The sequence below is a fragment of the Eleginops maclovinus genome, chromosome 2 (genome assembly GCF_036324505.1).
Source record: "Eleginops maclovinus isolate JMC-PN-2008 ecotype Puerto Natales chromosome 2, JC_Emac_rtc_rv5, whole genome shotgun sequence".
In the NCBI taxonomy this organism is placed as follows: Eukaryota; Metazoa; Chordata; class Actinopteri; order Perciformes; family Eleginopidae; genus Eleginops; species Eleginops maclovinus.
In genome coordinates, this window is record NC_086350.1 from 23,782,262 (window position 1) to 23,807,150 (window position 24,889).

The 24,889-nt window shown below is 38.3% G+C and overlaps 2 protein-coding genes across 9 annotated transcripts in view; one reads left to right on the top strand and one right to left on the bottom strand.

Moving 5' to 3' along the window:
* Nucleotides 1-24,047, bottom strand: LOC134859915 (coiled-coil domain-containing protein 73-like). 8 transcript variants are annotated; one of them, XM_063876759.1, is made up of 17 exons: nt 23,970-24,047; nt 20,684-20,775; nt 20,179-20,319; nt 13,604-13,675; nt 13,388-13,459; nt 13,262-13,297; nt 12,998-13,072; nt 10,122-10,160; nt 8,387-8,522; nt 6,449-6,528; nt 6,186-6,308; nt 5,978-6,037; nt 5,653-5,757; nt 2,311-2,421; nt 1,991-2,131; nt 808-1,024; nt 1-318 (listed from the first exon to the last, which is right to left on the bottom strand). In XM_063876759.1, exons 2-17 carry the CDS (start codon nt 20,726-20,728, stop codon nt 2-4), a joined length of 1,770 nt encoding a protein of 589 aa, XP_063732829.1. In that variant the 5' UTR covers nt 20,729-20,775; nt 23,970-24,047; the 3' UTR covers nt 1. The 8 variants fall into 8 exon arrangements, with proteins under 8 accessions (XP_063732829.1, XP_063732824.1, XP_063732815.1 ...); XM_063876754.1 differs by lacking the exon at nt 23,970-24,047 and adding an exon at nt 23,735-23,909 and having other exon boundaries at nt 20,684-20,772; XM_063876745.1 differs by lacking the exon at nt 23,970-24,047 and adding an exon at nt 23,735-23,909.
* The window catches only part of LOC134859960 (DEP domain-containing protein 7-like), an 18,322-nt gene continuing 17,082 nt past the window's right edge, over nt 23,650-24,889 (top strand). The window contains exons 1-2 of the mRNA XM_063876772.1: nt 23,650-23,855; nt 24,640-24,825. Coding sequence (XP_063732842.1) covers nt 23,789-23,855; nt 24,640-24,825 — 253 coding nt within the window. The 5' untranslated portion in view covers nt 23,650-23,788. The remainder of the gene's footprint in view (nt 23,856-24,639; nt 24,826-24,889) is intronic.

Here is a 24,889-nt window from a genome sequence, read left to right on the forward strand (position 1 = left end):
GCTATATCTTTTGTTTCTGTTTCAGGCTGTTTGGGGTCCCCTGCATCTTCTGTTGAGAACTGGCTATCTTCCTTCCGTCGGCTCTATCTGTTGTTTGGGCGATGAGCGTTCCTCTCTTTTCTCCTTGGACTTCTCTATTCCACTGCTCTTCCTTGTTTCTCTCCTCCTCTTCTCTGTCTTTTTTTACTTGTTTCACATCATCTTTCCATCCCTGTTCTTTTTCAGTTATTCCTCCGTTCCTCTCATCACTCTTTTCTTTGATCTGTGAGTCCACAGGAACATCGAAAGAACTGTGTCCAGGGCTTGATACAGCATCTACTGTTGAAAAAACAAACACATTTTCAACAGTTGGTCAAATTGTACCAGTCATTAAATGCCACAGCCTCAAAATAAAAGCAATAGATTGGTGCAGGAATCAGTCCTCAAAACTGGAAATGAGATTAAAAGAATTCAAATTCCCTCTCAAAGTCAAAGATGTTTTGAATATGTTTTTAGTTGGATGCCTAAAATCGGTGGCTTTAAAGATGTTTACGTTCCACTGGTGAATGTCTGAAGCTTCTATACATCTTAAAAATTGTGATGTAACTTCCGGTTCCTACAAAAATACGTTATGACGTCACCACTTCTGTTTTGTGCTTTTAAACATTTCCCATGATACATGTAGGCACCACTCTATATTATGCAGAATATGCCTTGTAGTCCTTTAACAAATTGCTTGTGTGATCTTAGTAAAATGCTGTGTCGATGTCTCGCTATAAAACAAGTGTGTATGTTTATCTACTGTATGTTTAGATGTAGCTGGCTGACCTCCAGTTGCTCCGGTGGTGACTATCTCTGTCACTGCTCCACTGTCCTCCAGACAGTCTGGGTTTCTGGTCTGAGCGGAGGCCAAATTATGCACACTGCCAGAGCTAGGCTCTGTGCTGGAGATGGGTTCATTAAGAGTTTCCTCTCCTCTGATTCCCTTCACTAAAGTGGAGAAGACCTCTGTAGAATCACTGTGGCTCTGACTGATGCCTCTCATCTGTGTATAGACAAATAAACGGCAGGAGTTGAGGTTAAACAATTGCTTTTATTTCAGCTTTTTAACACACCCATCAGAGCTGTGGTTAAACTCATTCAAACTAAAAAACATTGATGGTGAAAAACATTTACTTTTTATTACCAATGTGTTAATTTGTTTAAGTGTTACTGTTAACCACACATGTTGGATGTTCCTTTGTTCAACCATATTTGCTCTTATTCAAACAAGCTAGTAAGTAGCTCAAAATAGTTCATTAACTAATTTTTGAATTTCCTAAACAAGTCCTATATTATTCAGAGTTTTAATCAAAATACACTTTGTATTCAGAGGAAAAACAGGTTTTTTGATTTTGAGTTGAAATAAAAAACTAGTTTGTCAGGATATTACTGAGATACATTTGTGTCTGAGTGTATGTAGGAGTCCATTTCACAAAGTTTGTTCTGTCTTTGTCACAGACATTTTAAAACACTTTTTTTAAATCAGTTTAAATTATCAATAGCCCTTTTTCTATTGGTCATTATTTTTGATTGTTTTATTTATTAGTTTATATTTTTATACATTTCTATTGTATTCATTATTGTGTCTTTCTGTCTTACTATAACTGAGTGGGTTATCCGTCTTTTACTTTCGGATTATTTGATTATATTTATTCTGTTGTTTATTTTACCTTCTTGGAATCATGTATTTATTAAGTACACGTGCTGCATGTGTGCAGATTTTTTAACCTCTAACTTAAATTGGATGCATTATTTTTTGTCTGCATCATGTGTATGTAAAGTGCTATAAAATAAAGCCTTAGTTTCATTATTTTTGTATTAATTATTATTTTTCTAATGATCAGAATATTGTATTTAACCCAAGGGAAAATAGGTTTGGTTACAGATGCACCATTTTAGAATAAAATAAATAAATATGAATATAAAATGTATACAATTATTGAATTATTATAAATGTTGTTTTCTGTACCTCCAATTCATCTAAATGCTGAGCCTGCACTGTAGCGTGGGAGGTCAGCTCAGTGTTTCTCTGATGAAGCTCGTCGTTGGCCTCTTTCACTGTGTGGAGTTCCTGCTGCTCACTCCTGATGCGATCCAGAAACAACGCCTTCTGTTGGAGGCAGACAACTTTAAAGAGACATGATTTCTCTTTCCAGATGTTTCCGTAAAGCAAACAACAATAAATCACTTCCATTTTTCTTTTTTTGGCATTATAATCTACCTTGCAAATATTTTTTGTTATATATAAATGTCACCATCACACGGCTGCTCCCACACTTTTTCTTCTACCTCTTTGTCCCAGCTGTTCTGTGAAGCCGTGTAGCTCTCCATCAGTCGGGCCACCTTGTCTTCCAGGGCCTTGCTCTGCTCCCGCATCACCCTGTGTTCCTGCTTTAGGGCCTGCAGTAAAATTAATCACCCATAGGATTTTTAATGCAATACTAAACTTTTATGTGTTTATTTAACGTGAACAGAAGGTCTTAAACAGAGCAGGGATAGAGAAAGGACTTCTTGCTAATACAAATCAGTTGGCTTGTGTCATTTTAATAATGATTTTAATAAATGAATGAATAGGTGAATTAAAAAATGAGGAGGGGCACAGAAAGAAGAGAATAATAAAGTGTAAAGCCATACATGGGGGATAAACACACTAACTATCATTCAGTTGCAGAGGGGACTGTATTCACTTGTGTATATGTGTTGATATACAAGAGCACATTCATCAGATTGATGGGAAGAAACAGTGGAAGTCCATGTGTAAATTCCCATAATCTTTTAAACAGACCCTGAAAATGCCCTGGTGAGGCCAATACATGGATTTACCGGTAAATATACGCCGCATTCTCTATCATAAACATCTACTTTGACTTTCAAAGCATCAAACTGAACAATAATTAAAGGGGCCCTCTAATGCTCATTTTCAGGTTCATATTTTTGTATTTTGTGTCTCTACTGGGACATGTCCCCATGCTTAATGTTCTTCTCATACTGCCTGTGCTGCATCACCTCTTTTCACCCTCTGTCTGAAACCAGAGCCCAGTCTGCTCTGATGGTTAGCTGGCCAACTCTGTTGTGCTTTATGAATCGCTTAGAGATAGTTGAGAAGTCATGTACACTGGGTAATAGAAACGCGAGTGTTACATAGTGATGTCACTATATTACATAAGTAAACAAAGCAGTCCAATGGAGGCGTTTCAGGCAGGGGGGGGAGTGTGTGGGAGACAAACTCCCTCTGGGAACAGCCAAGAAAAGCATAAAGGACCCCTCCCTTTAAAAGAGGAATTTCTTTGTTTCCTGTTAAAAGCCCATTATAATTGTAGACAGTTGTATGTGTCTTTGAAATAAACCCCATTGAGCTCTATTACCTTTATTAGTTCAGCAAAATTGTTTCTATAAGTGCATATTAAACTGAAAGAGGTTCAAATGTACATAAAGCTACATGTTGTTTAAAGAAGAATATATTTTGACAGTGAAAAATGTGTTGAACGTGTAGGAGGTTTAACAGTCCACTTTTCATGATGCAGTATGAGTTTCCTATAAGCTATGAATCTATTCTATTTCCATTCATCCATTCCATATCCATTCTTTTAGCGCAAAAGAAATATTTTTCAAATAATATATAATTAACACATTAGTAAATGATTTGGAGAGGGACATAATATTATAATATAATTCTTAATAAAAAACACTGCAACTTGCACACTTGTATACCGTGTGTTTATGGAATATTATGTTTATATATTCAATTTTAGCAGTAATTGAGTACATTTCTCTGTATATATCAGTGGTGGGCCGTCAGGGCCAGCAAGGCCTTCTCTGCTGGCCTAAACATCATCAGAATATAAATTAAATTTTGATATATTTTTTCCACAAATACGTATTAAATTATTCCCCATAGTCTATTCTCTTCATTTTATAGCGTTCATCTTGGCTGCGCTGCTTCCAGCCTCAGAACGAGATTTGGAGGGCTGGCCTTTATGTTAGAGCTTTTATCCAATCATATTTCAGCCATAATGTGTTGCTAGGGTCAAAGAAATCTGCCCTTAGGCCTTCAGAATCAACAGTGCGGGCAGCTGTTGCTTAAAGTGAACGCAAACAAAACTGTGGCGTTAACCAATCAGATTTCGAGGTGGCGACAACGGGCCAGCTAGCAGGCGTACGCTAACGTTAGCACGTGCACATCTTCTGATTGGATACGAGGCAGAGCTAGGCAGTAGGCAGAGCCAAACAGTCTATGGGCAAAGCTAGCAAACAGAACTAGAACTTGAGCGAGCTAATTTGTGTAGATTTCTACAAGCTATTTTTTTCAACCCACAATGGCTGAAGGAGGAGAAGAGATCAATTTGGTAGAAGATATAATTACAACGCCATTTTCAAAACGAACTTTTCATGTAAAGCTACACATCTTGAAAAGGGAACGACCAACTCCAACACTAGCGAGCCTAGCACAGCAGGGAAACTACGAGCGGTACCCCTGGCTAGCACTGCAAATTGTACTGCCGGGAATGCCTGGTATTTGCAACTGATCGATTTGGTGTTTGGAGCCACACTAAATTTGCAAACTTGAGTTGTCTAACCAAGGCAGCAACGAGACACCAAAGCACAGCTGGGCACTTGGAAGCACTGGTGCTTTTGAAAACCTTTGGGGACACCCGAGTGGATCTACAGCTCAACGAACAAGTGCGCAGGGAAACGGAGGTCCACAACGAAAGGGTGAACAAAAATAGGGAAATATTGAAAGACTGATTGATTGTGTCCTGTTTTTGGGTAAACAGGAACTTTCATTTAGGGGACACGATGAAAGCGCCGAGTCCAGAAACAGAGGAAACTACGTGGAGCTTCTTTCTTTCTTGCTGAGAACAACACAGATTTGCATTACCACCTGTACACAAACAACATGTTTACTGGGACGTCAGGCAAAATACAAAACGACCTGATTTATGCTATTGCTGAAGTGATGGGAGAAGAGATCAAAATGAAGATTAAAAAAGCACCCTTTGTCGCTGTTATGGTGGACGAGACGTCAGATGTGGGTAATGTAGCACAGCTGGCACTTGTTCTGCGTTATGTGACAGACACAGGTGTCAAGGAGCGGTTTGTCAGATAATCTGATTAATTAAGTTAACTGTAAATGCTGATGTATTGATTATAAATGCTTCAGAAATATTAATATAACTCTGTTGTACTTGACTATGTTAAGGTGATGCAACGCCCGGTTATACTGCGTTTCTGTCTAAATGTATAGTTTCTAGAGCCATGGCGTCATAATGATGGCATTAAGAGGTGGAATAATTCAGGTAGGACTGTGTAGGACATCACTGAAGGCCTAGGTGTGAAATGCACGGCCCGCCACTGGTATATATTAGTTTATTTCTACTGTTGGTGTTCTAATGTATATATTTATTGTTTTTCTTACATCCTGCTGTAACAAAATCATTTCCCAATTTACTCAATAAAGTATAACTAATATAATCTCATTTATTCTCCAACCTAACCTAAAAAGTATAATTTTTTCTAAAGTAAATTCAGTATGTACAGTAGTACCATGTGAGCTATAAATCTGTACTGGTGTTTATGGGAAGAATATGAACAGTTATGTTCATAAATCAGCGCAGGATGAACGTGTGTGACCTGGTGCTGCTCTCTCTGTGTCTTCATCTCCAGATCGACTCTGCTGACTGTCTGTGTCTGACTCAGCAGCAGCTGCTGGGTGTGATTCAGAGCCCTCATCACTTCCTATACAAACACACACACACAAATACTTTATTATGAAGTCACACTTAATTAACCAGTCAAGCACGATTCTACCTTATTTTCGCAACTTCTTCCAGTGGGAGAAAATATTATTTTGAACAGAAAATAATCTTTGAAGTTGACCACACTCACAAAAGATACCAGTGCAGAAAGAGAATCCGGTTTGATGTAGTGGTTTACTTCATATGTTCTAGTTTCTTACCTGCTTTTCTGCTCTCACAGCTTCATTTTCCTCCCTCAGTTTCTTGTTCATTTCAGTTTCCTAACCAGAAATACAGAATAGAGGTGAAAAACGTATAGTTTACTGGCTAAGTGTGATCATGTATCAGTGTAGATTTGATGTGATATAGATAAGTGTCATCTTGCTTTGAGGCGATTATCTTCTATTATATCCTTTCACTGATTGTTACCATGTTCAGTTTCTGGTGCAGCTGCTGGAAATGCTGCTCTCTGCCTGTAGGACTTTGGGCCTGGTCATGTCTCACTGATGACATCTTGGCCTTGATTAGCTTGTTACTGACCTCCTCCACCTCCTAAGAAAGCACCATGCATGAATACAATAAGACAAGTTGCTACTTCTTAGAAAACAATGGAACTTTAATTGATGTAATACAGTACAGATTATAGATTCAATTTTAAAATGCTAAATCACCTAGCATTCCTTTCCACATACCTGTTTTAGTGAAACAATGGTTGCCTCTTGATTTTCACTTGCAGTTGTCATTTTTTTATTTATTTTCATTGCCTCATCAACTGTAAGAAGTACACAAGGTAAGACACCATCATGCTACATGACATAACTGCCTTAGTCTTACATTAATGTGTGTGAGTGACACATGTAGGGAGAAAAAGCAACAATTACTTTTATATTATACTTATACTTTTTATATATTCACCTATGTTGAATATTTTCAGTGTGGTGGTCCTAAAGCCTCACAGTACATGAAGGGTGTAGGACTTTCAGTTTTAAATTAGTGATGACTGAGGCAGAATGAGCCAACTGTATACTTACATTTACATAAACAGAGATAGGGAATTTGGAATGGAAATACAATTTGAGATAAGTGTGTTTAAAAACTGGCAATGTAGCAGTGACAATGTACTCAAAGTTGTGAGCTTCAACAAGAGCCGAATGGGCTCTGGTTTCAGACAGAGGGTGAAAAGAGGAGCTGCAGCACAGGCAGTGTGAGAGAAAAAAAAATTGCTTTTTGAACTTTAAAGCACGGAGACATGTCACAGTAGAGACACGAAATACAAATATGAACCGGAAAAGAGCATAGTAGGGCCCCTTTAAATTAAACTTTTAGTCAAAAATGTAAAATGTTGCTCCTTTAAACGGTGGATGACACACATCTAAAAACAGAGTGCAGAGTTATATTTTCTATTTGACTGAATGGGCAAGACACATGATTTGAGCAGCTCTGAACATAAGAAGCTTGATTTTGAGACTAAAGAGTCTAAACTTGTCAATAAATAATAAATAGTGATAAACACTAAATCTTCCAATGACTGGATGTCCACTCAACACAACATGCTATCGTTCAAAAGGTCATATCAGATCTCACAAAGCACCTGGGCTACAGCAGCAAATAATCACGCTTGGTCTACTTCAATATTTCTCACAGCAGTGTACATATTTGTTATCAACAGTATGTATCCATGGAGCCATGTCAAAAGGATGTAGTGTTATTGTTGTGGGACTGTATTATTGGTTAACATAAAGCCCCGCGGTAGCAACTGAGCAAGGTATTACACTAAACATTCTAGCTGACCTTGGAGATATTCTCATAGCCAGTTGTCTCTGTATGAACAATCCTGGAGGAGCGTTTAAAGGAACTTGACAGTGACCTCTCCTCATTACCCAGATCTTGACTCCAAAATAATGTCTTTGGGATGAAGTGAAAGTGGACATTTACAGTAATTAATGTGCTGTCACTCTACTCAGCAGGGACCCACATCTCTGTGAGTTGTTTCCAGCACCTTGCTACATTTATACCCCAAAGAATTCAAGCTGATATAAGAGCAGAAACGGGCCTCTTCTGCTGAGATCTAATATAGTGTACACTTTATTACTATGCTTTCAGCACAGTATCATTTGTAACCCAACATCATCAGCATATACACTGCCCGGCCAAAAAAAAGGTCACACACTCTAATATTTTGTTGGACCGCCTTTAGCTTTGATTACGGCACGCATTCGCTGTGGCATCGTTTCCACAAGCTTCTGCAACACTCACAACCCTATCTCACAACATTTATTTCTGTCTTGCATTAATTTTTTGCCAAGATCTTGTATTGATGACGGGATATGGCCAATCCATGTGTGAAAATTATGTCTCATGCTCCCTGAACCACTCTTTCACAATTTGAAAGGAACATGCCCGTGCCATCAGGGAAGAAAAAATCCATTGATGGAATAACCTGGTCATTCAGTATTTTCAGGTAGTCAGCTGACCTCATTCTTTGGGCACATAACCAGACCCACTGCAGCAACCCCAGATCATAGCAGTGCCCCCCACAGGCTTGTGACTTTTTTTTGGCCATGCAGTGTATCTAAGATTCATACATCTACCTTTCTGTTTACATATCCATACCTACATCCTTTAATTACCATTTTGCTCCAGTTTCTCGTGGTCCTGCTTGACCATGGCACACTGCCTGCACAGAGCATTGAAACGCTTCTCCACTTCCCCCAGCTGGCTCAGGTGGCTATCCTTTGACCGGGTCTGCAGGGCTAGTTTCTGCTCCTGTGGAATAGGTATAGGTCAAACAGACCCCTATATATAAAAACAAGTCCTCAGCAGAGAAACCATGCAAAACACTAAACAATAAATACAGAAATGAAGATAAAAGGTGGGAAAGTGTGTGTGTGTGTGTGTGTGTGTGTGTGTGTGTGTGTGTGTGTGTGTGTGTGTGTGTGTGTGTGTGAGACAAAAATATACAATAGATTTGGAAGTCACAATTTTCACATCATATCTCTTTCTTTCTCTCTTTCCCTTATTCACAAACTCATACACACACTCACACACACACTCATAGATATTAAACCTCCTTGTACCTTGTACTGTATGTGTGTGAGTAATTGTGTGTGAGAATGAGAAAGGAGTAAGTGTGTTCGCATGGCATTTTTTGACAGGTGTATGATCTTGACCCAGCTTGATGTTTTGAATTGTTTTGAGCTTCGAAGTCCTCTGATAAAGTCTCTTTAGCATACAGAAATACACAGCCATACATGCACTCCTTCAAGTAAATAACAACACCTGGGTGGTTGCAAATCCAAGGCTAACAATGTGTGTAGTTTGACTGGCTGGTCATTACATTCCTGTGATACGCAACAAGCAAGTAAGATGAAGAGGTGCTTCTCTGTGGGTACAAGCTAGGTATTTGGTCATTTGGAGTTAGTGGTGGAGTCCCATCCTTCCCTCAAAACGTGGTGGAAAAGATATTTGATAATTGTATTAGGGTAGTCAATTTGAATGATACCGGAGGGTTAGGTCTATGGGAAAGAAGTATTCTTGGTCCCAATGGAAGTTAAAATGTGCATTTTGGCTACAACTCCAGGTCAGTTACGACCTGGACTGACCTGGATTTGTAGTAACAGCAATTAGCCAAAATGCTAATTTTAACTTCCTGGGGGCTTGAACATAACTTCTTGTAAGACCAAGACTTCTCATTTCCAAACTGTGTTCTTTATATGAATTAAACAACATGTAAATAAGTGGTCTTTCGAGGTTCTGATATGCTGATTTGTTTTACCTTTTGGCAGAGTAAAGCTGGTTGTGTTGCTTTAACTCATCCTGTCAAGCTAGGCTAATTTGCCGCTGGCTCTAGCAAAAGCAGTGGCACGTTTGGTCAGACGAGTATCCTCTTCCTGTTAGGGTTTTTGTGATTGAGAGGATCATGGTTTAACGCGGCTATTGCACGTCTCTTCTGTGGGATTGAGGAATTAACTCAGCACATGCCTCAGAGCGCTTTATCGCTCCTCACACTGCCGTTATAGTTTGATTGTGTGTATCAAGCTGAGAGGATTCTTTTCTTCACTTTCCTCACTCTCATTCTCGCCCCCTCCTCTACACCGGCTCACTTTGCCTCCCTCTCACTCCGCGGTTATATGAAGAAGGTTAAACCGAGCGAGGCCCGGATATAAAACATTTTAATAGAGATATTTTCTCTGCTGTGCTGGCAGTTCAAAGTGTCACACACTCCCTATCCGTTACTCCTGATGAGCTCTTCCCTCAGAACCCATCCCTCCTTAGCACCGTTCCCTCATCCTCCTCTTTCATTTTCCTCACTCCCACCCCTCCTCTGACAACAATTTGTAAGTAAAAAAAAAAAAAAGTACTTACTAGTTCACTTGATTTCTTCTCCAAGTTGTACTTCAGTAACTGCGAAAGAGAAATAGAAGAAAATCAAGATGAAGGATTTCATGTCTGATGTGGGTAGTTAAACCAGTGTTTTCGAACCGTTTTTGATTAAAAAAAGCACACACAAAAAAAAAAAAACTAAATGACGCACTGAAGCCTAATACAACATAATCACTATTTATTGACAAGTCTCTCAATTTGGCTACGAGTTCAGCTCCTAAGTACTAAGCTTGAGTTGCCTGTTCCTGAGAGGTGGTTCGTTTGGAGATGACGTTTCAGCTTGCTTGGGAACATGGCTATGTTGGATTTTACTTGCAGCAACTAAATCATATTTTTTTTGGACCAATTAAGTGAAGTTGGACCATTTCCCAGGGCACACCTGCTGGTCTGTAACGGCACAGGTGTTGAAAATCACTGGTTAAACGTGTGATAATGTTGTAATCTGCACATTGATCCAACAATCGCATATTTGTATACAACATTCAATCAAGGTGCCACAACTGTATGAGAGTGGTTTGTCAGCTGCTGAATCCAAGGTCAACAAAGAATTTGAATTTAAGAGCAAAACTAACATCTACAAAAAGAGCTAAAAAAGTAACCTTGTGACATATTGTTTTATATGATATTGATATACTTTGTATGGAACATTTATTATTCATACACAAAAATGGCATGTTTTAACTTTTGATTGATGTATTGATCCTATTTTTGTCAAGTTGAATTTCAATCTCCGAAAAACCAAAGCTTTGATGCAAAACTGGAAATCATTGCATCTTTACATTAGAGAAGCTGGAACCAGAGAACATTTAGCAATTCTTTTTGGGACATGGGCCACAGTGGGCCAATCTTCATTTTTTAAATGTTACAGATTCAGTTAATTATAACCTCCAAATGAGGTGCTGTTTCATGCTGGGTTCATGTTCTGACCTTTCAAAAGGTTTGCAAGTGGATTCATGGGAAGGAGTTAAATAAAATAAAGATTTTCACATTTTCTAATGTTTATTTGAAAAATGAAAGATATTCCTTCTTAATGAGCATACACAGCCAGCGATGTAGGAGGGGCAAATGGTTTTGTCTGATGTTTTTAATGGGGTTAGATTGAGTAGAACATCTGCCAGCCTGCTTATGAAGACAACCGTATTCAAGATTAAGGCACAAAGCAGCAGCAATCCAACAATGATGACCTTCAAAAAAATATATGTTAGCCCATTTTAGAATAATATCAAATAAAATATTTTAAAAACTGAACAGAAGTCTGAATAGGAACAAGGTAAAGTATGAAAGTGCAATAAAAGATCAAATACAATACAGATATATGATACCCATAACTATAGTACATACTATGGATTTCCATTAACTAGGTTATTTATTGAGATTAAATTCCACTGCTATGATGAATTATTTGGATTTAATTAAGGATTAATTGAACCATGATGTTCCAATGGAGCTCACAATTGTAATTTAGCAGATCGTCAAGGTATGGCAATTAAATCACTTCAATCCCGCCAGCCGCTGATGTGTGTTAAATTAAAGGAGCCCAGCAGACCGTCACAGGAATTAACACTGGGCCCCGCTTTATCCAAACACCAATCTTAGTGTCTCCCAGATAGAATATCAAAAACAGTCTCTATTGTCTCTGTAAGCGGCCGGGCTGTTAAAGTGCAGCGGAGCGAGGGGACGGCTGTAGATCACCGCTGGGTGTCAGGCCTGAAGACCAGCACTCTGGGAGCCAGACTGAGTGAGGCGGGCTCTGAAACACTACACATCTGACTCTGTTTGGGCATGGGCTTCCTCTATGTACGCAGGTCTTTGCACAGTTTAATGTTAAATCAGTTGTTCTCAGATTTGAGGGAAAAGATCAGAAAATAAAAGCTAACCTTAAGGACAGGATTGCTTTGTCAACATACTCTATAGTATTAATAAACTGTGTGGAGAAAATGTATTATTTATACACGACTATTGTACGTTTAACTTTTGATTTTATCTTTATTATTCAATGAACAATTATGTCAATTAATATGTGAAATGAATGATGTGTCTCCAACCAACCAAAGCTTTGATGCAAAACCGATAATCATCACATCTTTATATTAGAGAATCTGGAACCAGAGAACATTTAGAAGTTCGCTTTTCATTTATTTATTATTTTGGGCCGGATTAGCCTTATTGGGGAGATAGAGGGGATGACACTGAAAGGGAACGCAGGACGGATTCAAACCTGCCTGCATAAGAAATAGAAAGGAGGGAATAGGTAAGACAGAGGCCCAATTCCAAACTAACCCCTACACCCTGTCTCACCCTCAGCTGAATGAGGCTCCTTCTTTAAAAGGTAGAGGGATACAGCGGCAAGACCTGCCGTAACTTTTCATAACTATGGTTTAGAGTTAGCATCTTTCCCACAAAAAAACAATACAAATCAAAAATTATAATAAATCTGCAAAAGCCTTCAATGGCATTTCTTTCTGTCAACATCTCATTGTTTTTAAATCTAAATCCATGAGCTGCTTGCTTTTTGCAACTTTCCCTGAAAAAAAACGTTCAGTGAAATGAACCGTTTTTAGACTAGACACTGGTATGATCTAAGTAAGAATTAAATAAACATACAATGTAACCTTGAAGTTGTACAACTGTCAGACAAAACATTTTGCAGGGTTTGATAGTATAAGGTTGCACAGAACATTAGTTCCATTGTGAGCTGGTTAATCAGGACTGATGCCGACTCACGGTTCGAAAGTGTAATAACCCTACTCCACAATACCTGGTTTTGAGTGGCCCTAATATGCTGGACTCTCCATGACAACACGCGAGTGGAAGTGAGTAGGGAAAGGGTTTATTATGTGTGTTTCACATCTCAGTACCTGTAGCGTCTTCAGCTCTTCCTTCAGGTTGTTAATCTCCTTGTCTTTTATCTCAGCACTGACCTGGTATTTCCCCTGAAATGTTATATTATTATCGTCAGTGTCCAAAAAGCAATAAATACCCAAGCACAGCACACAAGAATCTACTCCACGGGCCAAGAAGAGATGTGCAACTGAGATGAGTGGATTTACTACTCCACTAAAAACATTAAATAAAATGCTCTGAATATCTCATTGAGGTTTTGAGGAATACGATCTTCATACCTTCTCCTCCTCTGTCTTTCGGATTTTTGCCAGAAGCTTGAGGAAAAGAAAGAAGGAAATGTTCAGGAAGTAGTTACCGATCTTTGTTTAGATATAAAAGCTGTAAACAAACATTGAAAATCATACCTTTTTCTTCACATTGAGGAGAGACTCTGTGTGCTGGTTGGCCACTGTTTCAATTTGACGTTGTAGAGATTCCTTTCATACAAGACAAAAACAATCAAAGTAATTGATGAGCAATAATATAATTGATCATTTATTCAATAACAGCCTGATCTTTTGTGAATGTCCACCTATGTAAGTATTGAATTTAAGATAGTTAAGTTGTAAGACCAGCTGTACCTTCTCCCACTCCAGCTCCTGTTTCTCCAGCACCAGTTTACTGATCTGAGCCTCGAAGCGCGTCTCTGCATCCTGAAAAGTGGGAAGGCATCGTTACTAAAACTATCGCTCAAATAAAAAATGTAATCACGAAATTAATCACAAGATTTAAAATGTTAGTATTTAGGGGGAGATAAAACAAAAACATGTGTGGTGTTGTAAAAAAAAATGCAAAACTGGTAAGAGAAATCAGAGGGTCTTCCACTTCATCATAACATCTCAGCTCCGTTATGATGATTTCAGGATTATTGCGATGGAGTCCGACATTTTTCCAAGACTGAGTTAAAGCATCAACAAAGCCCCAGAGAGCTGATGTGAATCCCCTCTGGATATCGTGTGCTACACAACTCTTGTTTACCTATTTCTTTATTGACAAATTGCTCCCTCCCGATTTCAAAGTTGAAGTGATTTTAAATCTGACCTCATCTGCCGCCGATCTTTATGAAGCGATGCAAGTTAGCCGGGAAGGTAACCATAGAAACACAACGTACTAGCTGTTTTAACTGCAAAGCTCTGCCCAACCTCTGGGTGAGCAATAGCAAATCATGTGTCATGTACAGTGGGGCAAAAAAGTATTTAGTCAGCCACCAATTGTGCAAGTTCTCCCATTTAAAAAGATGAGAGAGGCCTGTAATGTTTGTCATAGGTATACTTCAACTATGAGAGACAGAATGAGAAAAAAAAATCCAGGAAATCACATTGTAGGATTTTTAATGAATTAATTATAAATTCCTCGGTAAAATAAGTATTTGGTCACCTACAAACAAGCAAGATTTCTGGCTCTCACAGACCTCTAACTTCTTCTTTAAGAGGCTCCTCTGTCCTCCACTCGTTACCTGTATTAATGGCACCTTTTTGAACTTGTTATCAGTATAAAAGACATCTGTCCACAACCTCAAACAGTCATACTCCAAACTCCACTATGGCCAAGACCAAAGAGCTGTCAAAGGAGACCAGAGACAAAATTGTAGACCTGCACCAGGCTGGGAAAACTGAATCTGCAATAGGTAAGCAGCTTGGTGTGAAGAAATCAACTGTGGGAGCAATTATTAGAAAATGGAAGACATACAAGACCACTGCTAATCTCCCTCCATCTGGGGCTCCACGCAAGATCTCACCCCGTGGGGTCAAAATGATCACAAGAACGGTGAGCAAAAATCCCAGAACCACACGGGGAGACCTAGTGAATGACCTGCAGAGAGCTGGGACCAAAGTAACAGAGGCTACCATCAGTAACACACTACGCCGCCAGGGACTTAAATCCTGCAGTTCCAGACGTGTCCCCCTGCTTAAGCCATTACATGTCCAGGCCCGTCTGAAGTTTGCTAGAGGGCATTTGGATGATCCAGAAGAGGATTGGGAGAATGTCATATGGTCAGATGAAACCAAAATAGAACTTTTGGTAAAAACTCAACTCGTTGTGTTTGGAGGAGAAAGAATGCAGAGTTGCATCCAAAGAACACCATACCTACTGTGAAGCATGGGGGTGGAGACATCATGCTTTGGGGCTGTTTTCCTGCAAAGGGACCAGGACGACTGATCCGTGTAAAGGAAAGAATGAATGGGGCCATGTATCGTGAGATTTTGAGTGAAAACCTCCTTCCATCAGCAAGGGCACTGAAGATGAAGCGTGGCTGGGTCTTTCAGCATGACAATGATCCCAAACACACCGCCAGGGCAACGAAGGAGTGGCTTCGTAAGAAGCATTTCAAGGTCCTGGAGTGGCCTAGCCAGTCTCCAGATCTCAACCCCATAGAAAATCTTTGGAGGGAGTTGAAAGTCCGTGTTGCCCAGCGACAGCCCCAAAACATCACTGCTTTAGAGGAGATCTGCATGGAGGAATGGGCCAAAATACCAGCAACAGTGTGTGAAAACCTTGTGAAGACTTACAGAAAACGTTTGACCTCTGTCATTGCCAACAAAGGGTATATAACAAAGTATTGAGATGAACTTTTGTTATTGACCAAATACTTATTTTCCACAATAATTTGAAAATAAATTCTTTAAAAATCCTACAATGTGATTTCCTGGATTTTATTTCTCATTCTGTCTCTCATAGTTGAGTATACCTATGACAAACATTACAGGCCTCTCTCATCTTTTTAAATGGGAGAACTTGCACAATTGGTGGCTGACTAAGTACTTTTTTGCCCCACTGTAAATGCAGCTTGACAATTATATCTGTTCCTACAGTGGTGACTTTGTCCACTATCTCCCTCTCCTGTGCAGATTCAACACACTGGCGCATGGTTGGTCAAACTGCCCTCCCTCTGTTTTCACCACACCTAAAGCGAATGAAGGCACTTGCCGTCTGTAATCGGTTAGGTATGCCGTTACACCGAGGTAGTGCTGGATGCTTACTCCGCTGTGATTCATGGCAAAAATATGTGCAGGAATTACAGGAAGAAGTTTGGGTCAGACTGATTACTTGTGTTAATTTATTTGACTTGTTAACATTTCCAGATTATTTGCAACGTTAACGAATTAGCCCTAGCCATCACATTCAGCTTAAACATCCTAGGACCAATCACACCTACTCAGTAAGGAGCAAGTCAAAATCAGATAACATGGAGACACTTAATCAATTTAACTAAATGAAATGAGACAGTGAATGTTTATGTATACTGTGTTTACTCATGTATACCTTTTCCTCGTGTTATTACAGGCTGTTACACGAAAACTCAAACTGTAACACCACTGTTGAGATATGACTGGGCTATGTGCAAAATACACTTTTTAAAATGATGCTACATATCTTTCTTACCATGGATGTGTACTTATTGTATTTGGTTCTTATTAAAGTGTTTGCCTCTTTATTTAATTTGTTACATTTACCTTTTCATCTGCAGAATCCTCTTTGTTGTAAGAGTATACATTTTACCCATCGTTGGCCGAATATAGGATTTGTCATTTAAAATTTAGATGGGAGAAATTGCTTCTAAGCAGGCATGGTACAGACGGAAATTGTGTTATCAGATAACTCCCTGGAGTTGAGCCAGAACTGCAAACTGCATTAAGTTCCCCTGAATCATTCCTCCGTATCTTTTATAGAAGCACACAGTGAAAAAGGAACATTAGAGGGGAGGTGATATTTGTGGAAAGCCATCCCTATCCTCCCTCTTCTCTGGGAGAAGGCAGGTAAAAGTCAATTGCTCTCTATATCCACAGGACTGTTTTATGTGCATGTGGGAGCTGGTTAACTCGCTGAGTTTATTTTACAAGTTCCAATTAAACTATGCTACCAGCACTTTAAAAAAAGGAGTGCACAGGAGATAAAGCTGTTATTTTTCCACTGAGGAATCATCATGGTGTGTATACGTGTTGAAGAAGACACTAGAAGCTTTATTAAGCAGATGTCACTCTAAATAGGCAACTGCATCAACTCAGGGTACTTCTGATTTATATTTTGCAAAGAGGTAACTTATAATATTTGATTTGACTTATGTGAAAATTCATGAGCGTTAACATCATATATTTGCCATGGCTTTTATCCCTTTACTGCTGTTCTGAATGGATGCCCTTTACTAGGCATTAAAAAAAAAAAAGTATCTGGGCATAAAAAGTGTTTATTTAATAGTTGGAGAACTTATACATAGTTATCCTTAAGTTTTCTTTAGGGTTAGGGCTAAACCCCGATTTTGAACCTTTCAAGGATTTTCTGATCAGTTTTCTGATGAGCTACATTTCAGGTTCAAATGTGTATTTAGTCCCTCCACTGTGACATGTCTCCATGCTTTAATGTTCAAAAAGCTTTTTATTTTTCTCATACTGCCTGTCTTTTCACCCCCTGTCTGAAACCACAGCCCAGTCTGCTCTGATTGGTTAGCTGACCGATTCTGTTGCGATTGGTTAACTGCTAAGAAATGTCACGTACAATGTGTTGGAGCGCTAACCAATAGAAGCAAAAGTGTCACATAGTGATGTCACTATGTTACGGAACAAAATAAAGGAGTGCAATGGAGGTGTTTCAGGCGGGGGGGCGGGGGGGAAGAGAAACTCCCTCTTGTGGGAACTTTGGGATTTTAGCCTTTGCAGACCATTAAAACCTATAGAACACACTACAGGAAAGGCAAAACTCCTAAAAGCATAATTGGGCCTGTTTAAACAAAAATAGGATGATAATTTTATTGATAAAAATCCTTCCATTATGCATGTTAGTGTGATTTGTCGCCATTTATATACTTAAAATACTGGTATTCAACCTTTCACAGATTTCACCGTTTGTTTTTTTTCCTTTTTGAAATATAAAAAGAGCAGAAAGAAAACTAAATGTTCATCATTATTTATATTGCACTCAAAATAATAAGACATTATTTGTAATTTAAATAATAATGTAAATAGATTCTCAGCCCACAGAAAACTTAATTAGTTTCAAACTTTAAAACATTCATTTTAAACCTTTCTAAGCTTCTTTTCCAGTGTCATAAAAAAGAGCAGATTTTATTTTATTAAAATCCTCCTGCATTTTTTTTATTTTTCACTTTTTAATAATTAGAATGTATTCGCTTATTGGAGAGCTTCTTAGCACCTTTTAAAATATAAATATACAAAGCCAACATCAAGTGGTTTGCCATTTAGGGTTAATTCTACCAGTAAACACATTCTTAGAAACAAAAGCAGTGGGTTGTCTTGTATTAAAAAAAGAAAACAAACCCATTGGAATTTGACCTGCTCAGGAATGTCCGGCACCATCATTGAATCCTTCTCAATCTCTCCACCCCAGGAACACTACAGATACAAAGTACTTGGTAGCAGCAGTGCCTGAGGAGGAACACTGACACCATGTTATGCTTGTGTCCCAGTTGACATGCCTATAACAATAAAAACTAAATGGGAACAAACGACTAACATCCCATTTTGGATGACCTAACCTTTAAGCACACCCACAATGTGTTAGGTTGAAAGTACTTGCTGGAGGGGAGAAGCATTATTATTTATTTGTAGTTATTTTTACAAACAAATTTACTTGCTACTTATTGGTCAGGAGTCAAATGGTTTATTTGACCCCTATCTGAACTAATAGTGCGTCAAACCCAGCTGGGCAGCTGGCTTCCTCCAAGACACCGTAATAACCCCCCCAGCCAGAGAGCCATTCCTGTCTTAGTACTACTCAGTAAATAGTGATGTGACGCAGAGGAACAGAGGAAGTATGCAATACTGAAAACAAAACAACTATTTTGACACTCCTTTACACTATGAATCATTTTAAGCTCGTTCAACTCAGATGTTAGTTCTCATGCTGCCTTAAAAACGTGAGTTAACTGAACTCAGGCTGAATAATTAAAGCATGGATGTATAAAAAGAATTGGATACAGTGTTGGAGGTGGAGTCCTGTCTATTCCTATGGAATTTCCCCAGTGGCGCTTAAAGCCAAAATAGCCTGACTGTCGAGAACTACACTTCTTGGATCACCTGGGGATATGGACCTACTTGTGTTTACCTTAAGCCCCGCCTCCGTCCTGGCTCAGTCAAATGAATAGAGGGAGAAAATAACTCTGGATGTGGCTTTTAGCACATTTAAAAATGTTAGTACCTAATGTTATTATTTAAGTGTTTGTAGTGGTTAGGTGATTTAGCTTTAAAAAATATACGATGTCACATATACGCATTTACAGATGTCTCTTTCTAAACACTAGTCAATGGATAAAGTATTTTTGGACCCAATGTGTCACATATTGACACGGAGGTTGTTATACCACTACATAAATGTGATTCAAAGCCTGGCTCACTTCCTGGGGGTTTGGTTTAATGTAATCTTATTAGTCCTTATTATTATTAGTTATTGCACTTCAGAAAACAAGTGCTAATGTGTAAAACATTTTTTATGTAAAAACAAACAATTTAATTTAAAAGGCTTCACACGATTAAAGCAACGTTTTGAAGGCTTGCATAATGTTTTTATATATTTAGAAAAAAACTCTACATTTTTCAGTTTTTTCTCACAGCTCTGTTCAGTGGCTTTGAAACTTCGGAACTTATGATCTGAAAAAAAAAACAGGTACTTAAGCAAGTGCAGACAAGTAGATACCTCATTAGCCACTGCTGTATGTTACTGCTATGTGTCTGCGTGTCCGTTTTGTTGAAACAGTTTTTCAATCTTGCAAAAAACATTTTTTTAATATAAAGCTTTTATAAAAAACAGAGCCTCAAACCATTCAAAGCTTTTTTTTCCGTTTCCAGATATAAAAGAATTTCTATAAAAAGTAAATGTTAATTTAATTGACAAGTATCTCTAAACTTTTTTTTCTTTTGACTGAGTTGTAGATTTAGTTTTTTTTTAAATGCAAATAAAAGAAGGGGGAAAATCTGTTTTTGTCAGACCTGAATCAGTAATTGAAAATTGCCACACACATGCACAACAGTTTATTTCAAAGGATAGAAGCAACAACGGTGGAGAATCACTGCTTTAGTGAAATTAAAACACCATGCAAATGTTGTATTGTGTCTTCAAACTAATAGTATTTGAAATGTACTATTGGAGATACAATGCTCCATTAATTTAAAAAGCCACACACTGACAGCAATTGCTACTTTACCCTTCGAATATGCAACTCCTCCACAGCTTCAAGAAGATGGGTTTTAAACTCCAACAAATGTAATGAGATGGTGCCTCCACTTTCTGTTTGACAGCGGGCATTAGACAGGGACAGCTCCTGCTCCAACATTGGTCCTCTTACCTACACCGAAAAGAAAAAAATATAGCTTTTAATTTAGCAATTCAAATACTTAATTAGCACTTAGTTTGGCAATGTTCAAATACAAAACCAGGCTACATGCTAAGGCTGTAAGACAAACAGTTGCTAAGTAATATTTTTCTGCATACAATAGAAAGAAAGAGTGTGTTTTTTTAAACAAAGAGCAAATCATTATACATTATACACAAATATTCCACGTTTTGTTTTTGAGAACTAAATCTAGACAAAACCCCTGAAGTATTTATATCAAAGGTTTTCAAGTTTAAATTTAATCTTGGAATAAATAAACAAATCAGCTGATGGATGTTCTTTGCTTTGTCCTCTACCGTCAGTAGCAGTAACTTACAGTGGTGTGGGTGGGGAGTGTCCCAGAGTCAGCACTGAGATCCATGGAGTTGTTAAAGGCAGGCCAAGGTCCTAGTCGTCCTCTGCTGCCTGCTAATCAAGAAAAAAAAAACATTTTGTAGAAAAAGGTTAATAGAATTGGCTTTTTAATAAGCAGGGACACTCTGCTTTTCCACTCATACGCTTCTAATTACCTCTTCATATGCAATTTTTACTGCTAAATGATTTTATTAGAAATAATAGGCAAGAGCATTAAACCCTCATAATGTTCCTCAATGACTACAATCTAACCTAATGGCTTTGGAATGACCATAAGGGTTTTTTCTTCCTTTGTTTTACACCACTTCCATTGCAGCGAGAAGATAACACCTTGATATGCCATCGAGGTTCAAATAAAGCAGCCCATTGACACTAATAGGGGTCAGAGCAATAACACTGAATGGACAAATTGCACTGTCAATGCTTTTAAATTATCTAGGATATTTAATTTGACCTGTGGATGGTCTTCTGCAACTGTCTGTGTCAGCTCAACACAACCAAGAAACTGAGTGACACACACACCGCATACACGCAAACACACACTTAGAGGAAATATGACTATTTAAGTGGGAGGTCTCCACTAGCCACTGATCTCTTAATAGAACAGACCTTTTTTCTCCCATTTAACCTGAGCTGGTATCAATCACATTGAAGAATTAAATGATCCCTGCTAGAATTGGCTACTATCATAAAATGACAGTGTGACCCCAGGCTGAGGAGGGAGGCGATGTGCAAACGTGTGTTAGTGTGTCAAAATGAATGTGTGTCTTATGTGCACACTGTGAATGTGTACGTGTACCGGGAGGGAGTAGACCACATTGTCTTTATTTGCTTCTGCTGTGATTCAGTTGAGCAGGTATTAACCACCATATCTAAGCCATGAAAAGACAAATTAAAAGAACTGCCAGCTATTAAATGGGAATATTTCTATCAAGCAACATAATGTCTGTAATACCTTTGGGTTGAGTGATCTGTAATGCCCAAAAGAGAAGAAACAAAAGCCCTCCGAGTGTAATACAAGCATTCACATTACAAATAACAGCAATACAATAGCTAAAGTACTTCAATAATGGTGTAAAAGTGTAATAAAACAGGCTTTCTTTTACAGGAGATATTTTATCATGCCACAGTAGAGAATGCCCCAGTGACACACACAATAAATGATGGCTGAATTAAATTGAGCTGTTCTAGTTTTAGGGTCCTATTGCACATGCTAGCTCAGTGTACCATAGTGATGGCTTACTTATGGAACAATTGCATCTTTATGTTATAAGTTAATACACCTGTGCTTTTCTGACCAAGACAGTTAAAATGTCTAGTATGAAGAAGGGCCACTAGAGTCTTAAGGTTATTGAGAACGTTTAAATAAAGAGGACACACTCCATTCACTGAATATATTGCAAGTACAGGCAAACTAGCAAGCTAATAATAAATGCTTACCTTTCCATTAAAATTAGGTATGTAATGAGAGGTGGAAGAAGTACTCAGATTATTTACTAAGGTAGCAATACTACAGTGTTAAAATACTCAGTTACTAGTACAAGTTCAGCATAAAAATTTGACTTAAGTACAAGTAAACAAGTTTAAGCATCTTTAATGCATTACTTGCTGAAGGTCGGGTTTATTTGAATAACCTTTTACGCTACAGAAAATACTCAGTGAGGTACAGTATGTCACACATTTTACTTAAGACCATCACTTGAGTAGGCCTAAATGTTCTCAGTGAAATTACACCACTGGAAATATTACCGTGTTTTGACTAAACAATGGCTGTAAACTGTTATATTCTGGTTACTTTGTTGAAGTTATCCATTATTTATTGTTATTCATAAACATGTTGACTTCTTTACTAGTCACACAAGAAATGTCCTGTATGTTCAGTTCCTAAGTGCCAATTAACAGCTTAATGCTAATGCCTTACCGACCCCTTTTTTTAGTTACAACATATTGAAGTTAACCAAAAAAAGTAGTATATTGTAAGGCTTTCGAGGTTTACTTAAATCAACCATATTATACTAAATGTAAGGATAGTAAACAAGATTGCCGTTTTCGATTGTAATTACCATCAGACTTAACCATTAGAGCTAACCAAAAGCTAACTCAGTGCTAGCTTATTATACCAAAATGTTAGCTAGCCTTAGCTTGCAACTGGCTAACAAACGATATGGTAGTTTGTCCATTCATTTTAGGATATTATTGTTAAAAAAATATCTTCATGTCTCTAGGGCAGTGAATATCTAATGGTTTTAATGAAATATTCTGGTAAAATGTTGGATTGTTAATGTTGCTACATTACCTTTAATAGTTGGCCAAGCTAGCAGACAAGGGGAAGGCCAGACAAGTAGTTTTCAAACAGCGCCCCCAGGCATTTGGGCATGTCATCATAAAATGCCAAGAGTAGACTGCGTTTGAGGTAGTGTTGTTCAAAAAACTAATTAACTGATTAAAATAATGACAAACATGTTAGGACCATTTTGAATAGCTGCATATGTAAATAATAAATGTTTTACTGATAAAAAAAATTGTTTATAAAGAAACATTGGGGAAGAGTGCAGTTTTCATGAATACAGTGCACTCCTCGAGTAGCACTTAGTGCCTATATATTTGCATTGCTAATTGTATTTGTCAAAATATGCGTTTTTACTGGATTTAATATTTCATGGGACAAGAAAAACCTAGACATACTCAATCAGCATCAGGCTAGTGACAGAAGAGTCTGAACTGTATTGATTTCCTAATCAATATTTCCAGCTCCATGTTTTTTTATTTATTTTCATTAACATTGTGAAGACGAGTCAACACAGTGGACATAGCAATATGTATAAAACAAAGACAGAATTTAGGCTATAAAACAACCCATGAAAAAAACGACCAGGCAGCACAGTCCTGTGTGACAGAGGCCACTGTGATTTAGTAATGGGCACCATCTAGCGATATATATTATAATTGCACCATTGGTGAAGTCGCCTCTGCTCTGCTTCGAGGTGCTTTGTTTCACCTGCTTGTCTCTCACCTGTTATCAACGTGGGAAGTGCGTTTCCCACTGCTTTTCCATAATTTGGGAGACATGTCTTCAATAAAAGAAAGAGCCGCCGCGTTAAACCTGGCAGACAAGTTGTGCGTGCGTCCTCAAGGTGAGTAAATCAAACGCATTTCAGCGAGGTGTTGGGACTCCTGCAGCTAATGGAGGCCCGTTCATGCGCCTGATTATCATCAACACCAATTTGGATCAAACAAACGGCCCTCACCCTGCTGACTTTGTTTAGTTGGAATCTCTGTTTTTGCATTCCTCCACTAGCCATTACTCTTCTCCATACTTGTCATCAAGTTATCTTATACAACTTCCTGTTTATCCGTACACATAGGTGTCATTTACACTGGGTACGCTTGCCTTGGGACATGTGACTGACTAAATATTTCAAAGTATAAATTATTAAAGAAAGCTTGCACCAAGAGATGTTAACTCAAAACACTTGCGGAACGGTTTATTTGCACAGTATGGTAACATGAAATGCAGTGTAAATATATACTAAATGAATGTGCAGTGTCATAAAAAAAATCCCTCTAGTTTACCCATTTTAAAATGACCAAAAGTCATTCATGCGCAGATCATTCATTTCTTCTGGTTTCTTGTTTTTTTAATTCCCCCATTAGATTGCCTAATATGGTATATATAGTACAAAGTTCAAAGGTTTTATTGGTCATATGCACAGCAGATACAGCTTATATGTTGGCAATGAAAATCTTATATCCCAGGCTCCTCCAACAACTCAACATACATAGTGCAAATAAGATAAATAAAATAATCCAAAAATAGACAAGAATAAACTAGTCCAATATGCTATGCTATATGATAACCTGTCTACATGTCATCTGTGAACTCTAACCACTTTGACTTTCTCTGTTTCTTTGTCTTAGCTGCTGGTTTGGCCTGTAAACCAGTCCAGTCATCCTCTATGTGGAGCAGCCTCATCTCCCACCTCAGGTCCTCTGTGACTGTGAAGAGTCGTCGAGTCCACCTGAAGTCTCACAGCGACTGCTTCCTGGGTTCAGAGGCTGTAGATGTGCTGGCAGATCACATCAGCTGTGGCAAAGTCTTTGAGGGTGTGTGTTTTGTCTTTTTCAAATTCTACATGAAATAATTGGGTGAATTTTCTTTTTAGGGTTC